This window comes from Morus notabilis, unplaced genomic scaffold, assembly GCF_000414095.1.
Source record: "Morus notabilis unplaced genomic scaffold, ASM41409v2 Scaffold404, whole genome shotgun sequence".
Lineage (NCBI taxonomy): Eukaryota > Viridiplantae > Streptophyta > Magnoliopsida > Rosales > Moraceae > Morus > Morus notabilis.
In genome coordinates, this window is record NW_010362549.1 from 317028 (window position 1) to 331527 (window position 14500).

Consider the following 14500-nt stretch of genomic DNA (forward strand, 5'->3'; position numbering starts at 1 on the left):
AAAAAATCTCTGCATATATATATTAATTAAAATATCTCTGCATATTGTCACACATTAATGCATTATAGTGATGTTTCATTAAATTGATTGGTCCCCGATTCCAGTCTTTTTTTAAGTTTTTCTTTAATCTTTAATCCGTTTTTTTTATCTAACATTTTATAGTGTTATACAGGAAGTGTATTTTTTTTAGTTTTCATTACTGCAAATGTATATAAAACGATTGAATTTTATATGAAAATGTATAACTTGTATAGATCAACATGCTATTTTGACTAATAAGATTATCAAAATACTCTTGAAAAAGAAATAAAAGGAAAATTTTGCTCAAAAAAATTAAAAGGAGGAAGAAAAAAATATTAAAAATCCAAGAATTAGAAAATAATAAATAAATTTTCACCTTTATATGTTTAAAAGTTTAAAAGTTATTTTAATTGCTTTTTCCTTTTTCCCTTGTAAGATATTTTTCATCTTCTAGCTAAAATAGACCGTTGTTGACAAAAGGTGTATATTCGTCCTTTAAATACAGCGTGATGATGGTCTCGTTCATTTCATCAATTTGACTTTTTAATTTTAAGTTTTTACAGTAAAAATTTTTCAGAAAATATCACATCTAACTTTTTTTGTTATAGTGAAAAGCTCTTAAAAAATATCACATCTCAACTCGAATTGAAAATTCAAATCTGTAAAGTTAACGAAACCGATATATATTTGTGACAATGAAAAAATAATTGTATTTTCTAAGAAACGTCAAAATGCACCATAAAAAAATATATATATATAAACCTCGTTTCAAAATGCACGATAGAAAGTTCTTTTCTGTAGACTTTAGATGCATTGTTGAATGAGGAATTGATCGCAATCAATCGAAAGTTCATTTCCATAAACTTTAGATGCGTTGCTGAATGAGGAATATACGCTCTATTCAATTTTCCTATCGAAATTTGGCACACGTAATTCCTTTGAGCTTTAGTCGTATTTATTGTAAATCCGATATTTGTTCAGAGTTGGGTTTCGTTATGTAGTGGGATCATTCACGTCAGTATTAGCGTTCATATCTCTTTTTTTTTTTTTTTTTTAATTTCTTTTACACATATATAAATATATTCTATCAATATATATCTTTAACACCTCACGTGCAATTCATTTTTATTTATAAAGCATTGTTCTTCTTTCAACTCATTGTAGATATTTCTTCTATATATCTAAACTCATGTTCCGTTTTTTTTCGCTGATTCGAGTTTAAAATTTGAGTTTTGTTACAGTAAAAAATTTTCAGAAACAGTCACATCTAACTTTTTTACTACAGAAAAAAACTCTCACACAACATCACATCTCAATTCGAATTAAAAATTTAAATTAACGAACCGAATGGGATAATGAAACGAATATTTCCGGAGGATCAAAGGGGGTAGGTAAAGATTCAGAAAATTTTGTTTTTATCACTTCATTATATGATAAAAAAATAAATAAAAATAAACTTGTTTATTGAGGCCGTATGGACGTTTTGCCCGAAATCAGTATTAATAAATACTTTTCACAAAATTTGTTAATGACATAAATTTCTCCAAGAAACTAGGAAGAAAGCAAGCTGTAACCCAAAGCAAAGGCTACTAAACTCGAAAGAAAATCGAAAGACAGAAAGATATTTGGCAACAACGTGATTCCCCTGGCCGACACTAAGGACACAGTTAATTAAAAACTAAGATGATGACGACCACTATGATGACAAAAAAAGCAATTAACTATCATATCCCAAAAGTATACAGGAATACTTGAATCCCAAAATGTACTTATTAATTATTATGCAGCCGTCGGTTTATTACCCCAGCTTGAGTTTTTTTTTTCTTTTTCTAATCAAAATGTACTTATTATGCAGCGTCGGTTTATTACCCAGCTTGAGCCTCATTTCTCAAAGTTCGTGGTCTAGAAGAGAGAGAATGATAATTTTTTTCTAACAAGATTAAAAAAAATGAATTAGTGATAATTTTTTTATTTTTTAATTATAAAATATGTATTAAAAATTATCAATTGTACATATTTTTTAATTTAATATAATTTTAATTAAATATTATTATTAAAAACTGATACTACTAATAAAAGACCCACTAAAAAAAAGTCTCAAAGGACAATATTTACTTTCAGTCACAAAAAGAAGCGCAAAAGATAATTTTATGATGGGGTATAGGAAATGTGCAACTTTAAAGCACTCTTTGTAGGATTAGGGGAAAAAAAAAGTACTCTTTGTAGGATCAGGGAAAAAAAAAGTACTCTTTGTAGAAAAAGTAAAAAAGAAAAAAAAACTAAAAATTACTATACGTTCTCTTATTAGTTATGAAATTGTGCAAAGCAAACAGAAATCAATATAGAGTTTTAAGAGATTATCTTCGGTAAGCTGTCTTATCGATATAACTAGTTTTATAATTATTAAATCTGATTAAAATTAAATAAAATTAAAAAAATATGTATAACAAATAATTTTTAATGTATGTGTCGGCTAAAAATTGCTAAAAAATAAAAGTATTATAGTTCTATTTTTTTAATTTTACGGGAGAAACTCTATAGTTTAACACAAAATCTTATCCGGTGCTTTTTTCACCAATTTAGTTTTGAAAAAAAAATTAATACGTACACGAGTTAAAATTTAAGAATTTTTTTGCGCTTTTGCTCCTAAGATTTGATTGGTTGTAAGTTGTCTAATTAACTTTTGTTAATTATCTCTTAAATTTAATAAAATATTGCAAAATACCCCGAAATCAATCAACCATAATAAAGTTAGAAAGAAACCTAGTTTTCTCATAAATGATCTCATGTAATATGCATAGAGTATTTTTGTTCAGATTTTAACACCTGCCGCAATTTTTTTTAAGGGAAAATTTCATTCCAAAATTAACAAATTACTTACATAATAATAGTTGCAAATGACCACAAATTATTAAGAAATCCGGCCTTAAATATTGAATGGATCTATCAATAAAGATAGATGAAGCACAATAACAAATACAAGTATTGAGACTCAACAAGAAAAAATCTGCTCGTCATAAATAAAATTGAGCGTGATTAAAACTCGTTACAAAAAATCACTACAGTTAATAAATAAAACTAATCAACTAAGACTAAATTTAAATACTAAAAACACAAATAACGCGTCTTAAAAAAAAATTTAACCGTAAACGAACACACACTCTCAATAATAAACTCAGACACCTCCGCCGTAAATTTAAACACTGCAAAACTTTTTTTTATTAAATGCTATATAGTTGGTTAAAATTAAAAACTCACAAAGGTAATTTCTCAACAGCGAAAAATTCATGAATAAGTGTGTCAAATACCAAAAAAAAAATAGTATTACAACCGTCAAAACAAAATTTAGTGCGGAAAACAAAGCAGCCATGAGCCAACAACACACCGCACAACAAAGGGCACATTTGGAAGCCAATATATATAAACAAGAAGCACATGCATTTCAGAATTACCACAAAAACTGAAAAAACTCCATTATTCATGACTCATCCTTCCCAACCACCTTCCGCACGCTCGACAAAAACGAGGCTCGAGCCCCGGAAGAAGGTCCAGCTGGCCTCGGAGCTCGGCCTGCAGCCGAGGCAGGTCGCGATTTGGTTCCAGAACAAGAGGGCTCGCTGGAAGTCCAAGCAGCTCGAGAGAGATTACAGCATACTGTTGGCCGATTACAATAGCTTGGCCTCTCGTTTCGAAGCCCTGAAGAAAGAAAAACAGAGTCTGGTTCTTCAGGTTCGACAATTTTAACAACTTTTTTGCTACAGTAATTTTTTATTTTATTTTTTTTTAAGACCTGTGTTTGAGAATTCTTGTGTGTTTTTTTTTTTCTATTTTGGCAGTTGCAGAAGTTGAATAATGATGTGAAGCAGCGGCCGCGAGAGGAATCGGAGAATGAAAAAGCGGCCAAATCCGAATCTGAAGCGAAACCGAGTTCGTCAATTGAAAAATCCGAACATGTTTTGGGTGTTTTGTCGGATGATGATAGTAATAGGAAAGCAGAGTATTTTGGACTAGAGGACCAGCAAGAGCTTCTAAACATGAACATGGCGGAACCCAAACCTGCCGATAGTTCGCCGGAAAATTGGGGAAGCTTGAACTCAGAAACTCTTTTCAACGAATCTAGTGGCGGGGGTGCGTAACTCAGAAACTCTTTTCAACGAATCTAGTGGCGGTTATCAGTGGTGGGATTTTTGGTCTTGAATAAAAAATAATCAAAATATGATATGATCAGTGCTTGATGAATTTTCTGATGCAGAGTTTCTTTCCTTTTTGGGGGAGGGGGCTCAGAATTGGTTAGTTTGGAGAAATTTATTAGTTGCCAAAAGGAGGTAATTTTGGCTTGTGCGGATTTGTCAACAAACCCAATACTGCCTCTTCTCTTATTGGGAAATGAAAATTGTAGTTCCTCGTGAAGAATTAGATTTATGACCCCAGTTGAAATAAAAATAATAAGGCAGCCGTTAGATTAGCTAGCCTTTAGGACGCATTCCGAGGATGGGCTTTTTTTTTTTATTTTTTTTTTTATTTTTTAGTTTCTTAGTATCAATTAGAATTTAGAAGTGTGTGTATATTTGCTTCATGAGAATTGAGAGATTGTACAGAACTTTGAAGGGCCTTCTCTTTTTTGTCCTACTATGTACTATTATCATGTACCATTTGTTTCCTTTTTTTTTTTTTTTTTTTCCCTTCATTTCTTTTTGCATAATTAAGGTGACCAATTTACATTAACAAATAGAAGCTGAACATTAATTAGAGCCGCCAATTCAACACCAAAATTGGGAAAATGTGTTTTGAATATTCAAACTGAATATACTTGGGAATTTTTTCCATAACAAACTAATGATGTCATTCATGCCCTATAGAGAATCCAAAGGGACAGAGATTATTTTTTTTTTATTATTGTTCAATCTTCAATAAGCAAATTAGATAAAAAAATCAATCGGTATCAAAGTTCTTGGAGGCTCATTAAACTTGTAAGGAGGAGATAAGGCTTATGGGTGAGCAAATTGAGTGAGTGACACGTTGAAGTAGTTCTAGCTTAAACATGGCGATACGAGTACTCATCTACGGATCAACACGAGAGTTTGAAAGCAACCGTTTGGGAGCATCACAACTAATTCCAAAGCTCGAAAAATTGCTGGCTTGCTATTTTGTTCTCAATACGGCACAGCACAGATGTGATCCTAAAATGTCAACAAGCGTGAATCAACTTCAATGAATATCTCCATCATCGACTCCTTCTCACCATTATTATAAATAAAAAATTTAAAAAAAGGGGTCCAAAAAAAAAAAAAAAACATGTGGGACTAAAAGGGTGATTATCAGCCACTATAAAGACTTTCAACATCGACACAATGTGATGAATGGAATTAGCTTTAGGAATGGACAAAGCTAGCTCTCCTCCTCGTCACACTTTGATTCAGTCGGTGCCCTATACAAACATGATCCAAATATGACGTTTCCTGGGGAAAGAAAAAACCATATGAGCTTCGAAAACAACAGCAGCAAAGAAACGAATATAGAGTTTTATAGAAGGCAGCTTTTTATTGGTTAAGGTTTGGACTTTTGTATTATTGAGTTCACTAAGAGAAATAAATAATTATATGTTTATACATATTTCCTGATTATTTTACCCTGAGTAATCAAAGTGTAAAATCGTCTCTTTATTAACTAATAATTTTGGTCACCGACATTTTTTTGCAATAGTTTTGCCATGTACTGGCAAAAGTCGATCCACGGCCTCTTTTACTGGCCCTCTACATAATTATATCATCCTCAAAAGGTAGTTTGAAGCGGAAACGGCTCAAATCACATATAAACATCTTAACAATCCAATAACTTACTTATGTGAGACAAATTCATAATTAAACATCCTCCATCATGCCCTACATCAGGATGCAGGAGGCCAGGGTTCAAACTCCAAACCCAATATTCTTTATAAAATCTAGCTATGATACCATGTTAAATGGATTTGGGTAGAATTCTCTCCAAAAGCTAGTTCAAATGAAGAGAAGGGCAAAACCACATATCAGTATGGGACAAATTTACAATCTAAAAAAAAAAAAAAAACATTTGTCAAATCGAGTTTTTATTAATTAAATACTAATCTTAACTAAGATTTTTACACAAGAACATTGATATTTAGGACTTAACATGTGAACAAAATGGTCACATATAAAAAAATATGATAGTTAAGTCTCATATAACTATGACAATTTTGATCGTAATGATCGTATCACTATATATATATATATATATATATATATATATAATTGGACCATGCTTTGCTGTTGTTTGGGTATGGTTACCATAAAACAATTATAATTGTCAAATTGAGTAATAATATTATTGTTTTCATTCTCATATCTTGTCATAATTTTCATAATATCGCGTGATTATCAATGTTACATAACAAATTAAATACTCATGTGTATGTATCAACGATTCTCGTGAAGCAATTTTTTTCCTTTCTAGTCTCATCAAATCATGCTGAGCATAAGCAAATTTTCGAAATGTCATTGTTTTCATTCTCACATCACATCACCATAATCTTGTGTTTTAATGACCTAGATTAATTACAGTAATGTTATTATAATTGACACAAACATAAGTAAGTCGAGCCCTTTACAAAATATACACAATATTTTTATTGTTTATTAAAAAAATTAAATATCATTCTTACCTCATTAATTAAAAAATAAAAATAAAAAGTTACAGCTTTTATTGATCTTTCACAAAGTTTAAATAAATGATTTTTTTGTTATGACGGTGTTTCTTTCAGCAAGAATAAGATCAGGTACATATTTTGTATTTCCTCAGCAGAATACTATTTTCCATGCCTTTTCCTCTTTTAACACTTAACTGATAGGAAGAACAAAACTTAAAAAAAAATGATAGATTAATCTATTCATTTCACCGGTTTAGAATTTGAGTTTTGTTACATTAAAAAGTTCTTAAAAATAATCACATTTAATTTTTTTACTACAGTAAAAAATTCTCACATAAAATTATATCTCAACTCGAATTAAAAACTCGAATCAGCGAATTAAACGAGCTCTAAGATTAATTTGAAACGTTTTAAAATTTAAGAACTAAACTAGAATTAAGGCAAAATTGAGGGACTATTTATAAAATTAACCTTTTCATTTAACATTCCCGAGGTAGACAAGTGAAAAAAAAAAAAAGCACCCACTGAAAAACGACACCGTCCAATAAGCGATCTCTGCACTCCACCTTTCACGGGTTTTCGCTTGTGCGTTGACCATAAAACGACACTTCTCTCTTTGCTCCTACTGATTCACTTCAGAGGGAGAGAGAGAGAGAGAGAGAGAGGAGAGAGAGAGGCACTGATGAACGACCTCTCCAATGGAGTTCTGGTAGAGAAGAACACTTGCAGCTGCAAACCCATTCCGTCTCTGGCCCTCTACATTCTGATTCCCCTCTTCTTCGTTGGCCTTTCTCTCTCCATTTTCCTCCTCGTCGTCGTCCGCAACGCGGCTTTCTTCCTCTTCTTCCTCTTCCTCTCCTCTCTCGTCCTCGCTTTCATCCTCTGGAACACCCGTAACTCCACCGCCAAAGCCGCCATTCTCTTCTTCCTCCGCTCTCTTCCTCACTCCGACCTCCGTCACGCCCCAGAAGGCCGCCTCGTCAAGATCACTGGGGTATTCTCCTTTTTTTTTCCCTGTCTTTTAAGCTCTTTTTTCGACATGGGTTTCTTGTTTCCTTTCTTGGGGGTCCATTTTTATTGTTCAAGTTTGTCTCTTTGTGATTGTGTTGGAATGCAATGCATTATTTGGGTTATGGGTGTGCTGAGAAAATTCTCGAAGAACAATTACAAAACGGGTAGCTTTAATATTGTGTGTGCGTGTGTGTTTATATTTTTTGTGGTCTGTGTTTTGTCGGGAAAAAAAGACAGGACAATTAGTGGGATATAATCGGAAATTGATTTTCACTTTGGCGCTTCTCCTTTTGTCCATGATTGATTCTATATAATGTGTGTGGATAAGTAGTGATGCAGTTTTGTGAGTTTTAGTGGCTTATTTATTTATTTTTAGCAGTGGTAGAATCAAAATTAATACCTAGGTTTTTTGTTTTGTTTTGTTTTGTCTTTTTTTTTTCTTTTTTCTTTTTTCTTTTTTTTTTGTGGTGAGGCTTAGAACGTGATTTGTTTACTTGGCATGTCTTTTATTGTTCTTGATACCAAATAAGTTGTTTGCAAGAGAATATAGTGATGAGAGACAGATTTGTGAACTCAGAGAGGTTACGAAATTTTAGAAAAGTTGAATCGTTTTACATTGAGCTGGCCTTCTTAATGAAGCACAATTGTTAAGAATTAGACGTCCTGATTCTATACTACCGAGAGTAATAAAACAGCTTTTTGAAAAGCAAAAACTAAAACATACAAGATTTGTATTGGTTCATCCTCAATCTGAGAGTTATGTCCACTTTTAGCAGCTACAGAATTATGATGAAAAATACTTCTACAAGAGAAAGTTGTACGGTTCTTTTTGTTACTTAACCCTGAATACGCACCACCTCTTATGAAGAAAAACTAGGACAGCCAAAATTACAAGGTCAATCCACGTAATATCTGTGTGTTAGGGCAGTAATTAGGCTCCATAACTTAACACTCAAAAATTTTGTCAAGTGTCGGTGATTGTGGTTCACGTTCTGGTTTTCCTGCTATGAGGTGGAACTACTTTTTAACATGCTATGATATTATTTACGGTTCTACTACTGAGTGTTGAAACGAAAAGCCTTTTTTTTTTTTTTTTCTTCAAAGTATAATCTTTTCAATCAAGAATTATTCATATGGCAATTAGTAGTCTTGCCCCGTCTCACATTCAAGCAATTTTGGTGAACAATGAGCTTTTGAGTTAAATATGTAACTCTTTCTCGAGCACTTGATTGTGTTATCCATTTACAGGCTTACAGTCCTTTACCTGTACATGCATTGATTTGGGTTTTAATTATTTCTGTACATTCATGATCGTTTCCTATGTATTTGCAAGTGTCATTAGATCATATCATATCTTTCTTTAACGTGATGAAGAACCAACTACATTCCTTCTTTTTCTCTTGATTTCAGTTTGCATCATGTGGAAGTGTCTCCCTGGAATCTTCCTATGAAAAGGCTGCCAGATGTATCTATTCGTCAACTCTTTTATATGAATATGGGGGCTTGGATTTAAAGCCAGTAAAGGTCAATAGATCATGCTTCCAATGGAGTCTAACATATTGTGAGGTGTGTAGATTCACAGTTCTGCTTTCTCTGTTTAGATTAGCAGTGGAATTTTGCTTGTCATTCTTGTTTCATTCGATATGATTGGCCACACCTTTCGATATGCTTTTTGACACTGCAATATTGAGGATAGTCTCTCTCTCTCTCTCTCTCTCTCTCTCTCTCTCTAACTACTTCTAACCATTTTCGTTCTTGCCTTGCACTTGGACTTGAACCACATTACTTTTCTTTACTGGTCCTCTGGCTCTTATCTTTGAGTGTGTCCCTTCACTTGCTCCTTTGGCATTGTTCTACATGCTGCTTGTTTTTCTCATTGAGTGCTCTCCGATTCTCCGTAAGTATGTTTAAGATTTGGAAATGTTTACAGAACCGTAAAGGAATCTAACGGGAAAAGTGATGGGTTTGGAAAGGAAAAATAATGAATAAGGAGTGATTGCATATGCATACCTCCTAGTTTCAACCTCTTTCTCAATTTATCTCATTATTTTCCGTAATTGCAAGGTATCACTGAAATTTGACAAGTATGTTTCATTTCATCCCTCGACCAAATTTTTGGGCGAGAAGGAACTAAAAGACAAAAATACCTTAAATAGTATTTGAAGAACATTTTAAATATATATACATATAAATATAAAGCAAAACCACAAAACAAAACATAACTTTTGAAGGAAACCAGATCTTGCCACCCATAATGTTTTGAAGGAAAAACTTAAAAATTCTCTTAAAATATTTTTAAGAACCCCCTAAATATTTAGGGGTATTTCTGTTGTTCGCTTTGTTTTTTTGGTCCAAAAAGTACCGGAAGGATAAAATTTAAAAATACTTTTAAAATGCAAAGAATTCCTTTCCAGTTTCTAAAAATGGAGAATAAATTGAGAAAAAGTTAAAACTTGGAGGTATACTTATGTAATTAACCTGGAATAAGAATGAGGATTTTCTAGTACTTAGAAAGTGGAATGGGGAATAATCCCATTGACATTCTAGTGTTTACTAAACTTGTAAGAATCTCATCAATGTAAACTACTAAAATGTCTTTTTACATAAAGAAATAATCATTGGCTTATAACATGTGAATGTTTCAAGGATATACAAGTAAATTTGTTATTCATCCCCTTTAACCAAGAATCAATATTCGTGCAAGGATTGACATTTTCTTTGCTAATGATTCTTTATATTGAGTTTGGCCCAAACAATCATTCCCAAGTCTGTAAGCAAACACATGATTAAATGGAAAAAGGAAATTCTTCCTCTTCTCTTTCCGTTTAATGTTAAGTAAACACGTCCTTAATTTTTCCCAATTCTAGGTCTTGAGAGACACCCACTTCCATTGCTTTCATTTTGTGAGTTGTGTTGTTTCTTGGCTGATCATCATCGTGTTTTCTGAAAACATCCAATGTTCTAAGGCCATATGACCTGCGCAGGCATATTTCTAATTGTTTCGTTCTTACCTTTTTGCATCAGCTAGTTTTATCTCATAAGTGGTCGCGACATTACTTGACGAACCATGGATTTTTTCTCATGGAAACAATCAAATAAAGTTTGAACTTTAGCTCTTAAACCAAAAAAGAAAATGTAGGTTTTATTTGTTCTACAACCATTTGAAGCCATTTGATATTTCATGACTCCATCTTGTAGAAGTTATAATTTATGGTCTACTTTGGGCGTTCCACCTGACAGAGGTTCTCCACAGACTTTTACATAACTGATAAGAAGTCTGGTCTCAGAGCCACTGTAAAAGCTGGTTCCGGCTGTAGAGTTATTCCGTTGGTCGTCGAGAGTCAACTCGTCAACACCACAAGACAGTGCAGAATCCTCTCTCCACCTCTCAGGAAATGGTTAAGAGAGAGGAACCTCTCCGATGAACCGCGTCTCCTGCGTCTAGAAGAAGGGTAAACCCCATAACCCCATTGCAGAATTTTTGTGTTTTTCTTGCCTTGAACCAATCTTTCTTAAGAGTTAATCTTTTTGAACATGTGCATCGAGTTTTGGCAGGTATGTACAGGAAGGAAGCACAGTGACTGTAGTTGGAATAGTACGTAGAAATAATGAGACGACGACGATTGTTCAACCGCCAGAAGTCCTGTCCACGGGATGTTTATGGCAAAAGTTGCTTCTCCCCGTTGACATTGATGGACTCATACTTAGCGTTTCACGAATGGCTGTCCATTCTATCAACCAAGATTCTGTGCAAAACATGGATTGGTAGAACTACTAGTGTTTCTGACTCACATATATGGGATATGGCTAAAAGAGCGTAGGAGCTGAATGTTTCGGATGATGAAACTATTATTATGTGAAGCTTTTACAGGGTTTTTTTTTTTTTTTTTTTCATAATCTCCTGTTTTTCTTTCGAATTTTCTAGCTCACTGTATCTTCAACTGTAACAATTTGCCTCTGACAGGCTCATGCAGACTTATTTTGACTAGCATTGATTAGGAAATTCAATGCTTTAACCTAATTCGTTTATGTAGCAGTTATAGCCTCAGTTTCTATGTTATAATCTAACTTTTCTTTTTCTATTTTTTTATTCCTGTTTTCCGTGAAATTTGAGGTCCTTTTTGAAACCTAGATTTTGTGGGAGGAAGAAAAATGAAGAAAATGCGAGGAAACAAAAAGGTGGGCGAGGAGAATTGAAGAAAAGATAATTGAAAAAGAATTATTTGCCCTAATCTTGATGCTAACTTAACCCTCGATCCCTTTCTTAGCTTTGGCACTACCATGAAACTTGCTAGGGCACGACTCGGACCTTGGCCCTATGTCAAACATAGGTCCTATCCTTGACCTTCACCGTTGACACCCTGATTGTAATCTCAACAGCAACCTCGATCAGGGTCGGGGTAGGGTTCGAGTTCGAGTTGTTGTCAGGATGGGTTGGGTAATGACAAAGGGCGGAATTTGGGGGCATGTTTAGGAGTTATTTGGTTGGGGGATTCGTACCCTGATTCGAATCATGATTCGTGGTTCGTTACAGTATTTTCTTTTACAAAAAACACACGTAAATCGAAAATGATTTTAATATCATAATTTTAATCTATGAACCAAACGCCATTCAAACTGGTCGGGGTCAGGACGTGTGTTGGTATCAAGGTTAGGGTAGGGTTCGAGGTTGGTGATGTGACTAGGATCGTTCAAGTTGAGACTAGTGCTGTGATCAAGTTTGGGGTCTTGGAAGGGGTTGGGAAGGGGTTGGGACCGAGGCTGGCTTTGACGTGTGGGAGAAATTGTGTAAAACTACTAAAAATTACAGGATATGACTATTATTTGAGAGGTGAATTAAAATGTGGCTTCGTTGTATAAATATAACTGATATGACTTATTTTTTGAATTATACTTTTTGACAATCCAAAAATACCTTTTTAAGTTGATTTTGTCATGTTTTTAGCTTATAGTAATTTTTTTTTTGAAAGGATTTTTAGTTTTTTTTAGTTTTTAGTTTTAGCAACTAATTTCCATATTTTTCTCAACATCCCAAGTTAATACGCTATTACTCCACACTATTTGAATTTTGAAAATTTTAAAAAACCCCTACCATCTTCAATTTAACGCTTTCAATTTCCTTCTACACTTTGAATTTTGAACGGCCATTGAGTTTTAAGAGCCGTGTAACTGCAAGGTTTTTCTCCTTTTACCTTTTAATTTTTGTTTACATATGCATGTATGTATATATATATATATATATATATATATATATATATATATATATATATATATATATATATATATATATATATATATATATATATCGCATATATTTTACCAATTTTTTGTTTTTGTTTCGTGTGTGTGCGTGTATATATTGTCATTTCTTTATTATTTTGTTTGTATTTATGATATATAAAAGCTCACATTCGGTGGCGTGTTCGTCTCCTAATGCTGCATGTTATTTTTGTTTTGACTTTTTTATAATGATATTATCATTATTCTAATAATATGTAATATTTCTTCGTGACGTCAATAGTTGTGATCTGGTCTATATATTTTTTATACTTATATTGTATTTAGTTTAATGAAATTGTGATTTCTTCAAATATAGATTCTCATCAATTGCGTAATTATATTGCTTGTATTTTAATGATATGCAATTGTTAAATGCTATTAAATTAATAATTATGTTGTCGGTATTTTCATGTAATTTAAATGATAAATGCAGAATAATGGTAATTTAATATCACTCTTGTGATTTGAATTGTTTAAAGACAGTTAATAATCCGCAAATTGTGGGATACAATATATTTACCATCTTACATATATCATTATCATTAAAAAAATAAAAACGTTAACTACCAGCTTATATAATAAAATTAAAATTCTTAATATCATTATTAAGATCTACAATATCATTATATATCTACATTAAGCCATATGCAAAATATTCACAAACTCAAGCCATATTTTAATTCTATAGTCTTAAAATTATGCCATATGTCTTGTTGATCCAAGAAACTATGCTCAACTGGGCTGTGGTAGTTTTGAGCCCTTTCCTTGCAAACGGAGAAAGCTGTGCTGGGGCCTAAAAAGAATGGGCCTAGCCCAGCTTAGAGTTGAAGTTTAAGCCTGTTGGGCCAAATTCTCTCTACCTTAACACTGAAAGTTACTTCCGAAAAGTAGAGAATTTTTTCATCCAAAACAAAAAAGAAAAAATGCTTTTATCCTGATAAATACCTTTTTGTTAGCGTAATTATTTAACTAAAAAAATTATAAGTATGACCCATGTATTTTTAAGGAATATTTGTCAAAATTACTATAAAAAAAAAAAACGAAAGAATTTGGTAATTGGTAGGATAAAAGTTGGAAGCAAGTGTAATTGCATGAAGACTTAGTGGTATCAAACCAAGCTTTTTTGTTTTTATTTCATTTAATTATTATTATTATTATTATTATTTTCCAAAATAGAAGCTGAAAAGTAGCGGTCAATGAGCAAGTAGCATTTTGGACCTTTTGATGAAGTCAAAACTCAAAAGTGCCTCTTGAGAAGGACGCAGATAAGAGAGTCAGGTGGCTTTTTGGGCACCAAGTGGATACTACAGCATAGGGTTGAACTGAACATGATGGAAAATGGTTAGTTTGTGCGTGTTTACTTTTTCAAAGGCTCAGATATTAATCTCTCTCCCTCTCTTAACGTCTTCTTCACTTAAGCAAGAGGCTTTGTTTTGTTGAGCACCAACTTGGCCATATTAACTAGGACCATATCTAATGTAAATATTAAAGTTAATTATATATTTAATATTAAAAAATATGATA

The 14500-nt window shown here is 32.7% G+C and overlaps 2 protein-coding genes across 2 annotated transcripts; both read left to right on the plus strand.

The window, feature by feature from the left end:
* Nucleotides 1–3501: 3501 nt before the first annotated feature.
* Nucleotides 3502–4668, plus strand: LOC21406215 (homeobox-leucine zipper protein ATHB-12). Its single transcript, XM_024168369.1, has 3 exons — nt 3502–3750; nt 3858–4137; nt 4181–4668. Exons 1-3 carry the CDS (start codon nt 3502–3504, stop codon nt 4216–4218), a joined length of 567 nt encoding a protein of 188 aa, XP_024024137.1. The 3' UTR covers nt 4219–4668.
* Nucleotides 4669–7237: 2569 nt separating this feature from the next.
* Nucleotides 7238–11775, plus strand: LOC21406216 (uncharacterized membrane protein At1g16860). Its single transcript, XM_024168379.1, has 4 exons — nt 7238–7679; nt 9107–9262; nt 10937–11148; nt 11252–11775. Exons 1-4 carry the CDS (start codon nt 7368–7370, stop codon nt 11463–11465), a joined length of 894 nt encoding a protein of 297 aa, XP_024024147.1. The 5' UTR covers nt 7238–7367; the 3' UTR covers nt 11466–11775.
* Nucleotides 11776–14500: the final 2725 nt, after the last annotated feature.

Excerpts from the sequence above, each read along its gene's own strand:
- LOC21406215 (XM_024168369.1), top strand. The coding sequence starts at position 3,502 with ATGACTCATCCTTCCCAACCACCTTCCGCACGCTCGACAAAAACGAGG. Across the intron at positions 3,751-3,857 it reads AACAGAGTCTGGTTCTTCAG|TTGCAGAAGTTGAATAATGA; the intron begins GTTCGACAATTT and ends CTATTTTGGCAG. Across the intron at positions 4,138-4,180 it reads AGAAACTCTTTTCAACGAAT|CTAGTGGCGGTTATCAGTGG; the intron begins CTAGTGGCGGGG and ends TTTTCAACGAAT.
- LOC21406216 (XM_024168379.1), top strand. The coding sequence starts at position 7,368 with ATGAACGACCTCTCCAATGGAGTTCTGGTAGAGAAGAACACTTGCAGC. Across the intron at positions 7,680-9,106 it reads GCCTCGTCAAGATCACTGGG|TTTGCATCATGTGGAAGTGT; the intron begins GTATTCTCCTTT and ends TCTTGATTTCAG. Across the intron at positions 11,149-11,251 it reads CTCCTGCGTCTAGAAGAAGG|GTATGTACAGGAAGGAAGCA; the intron begins GTAAACCCCATA and ends GAGTTTTGGCAG.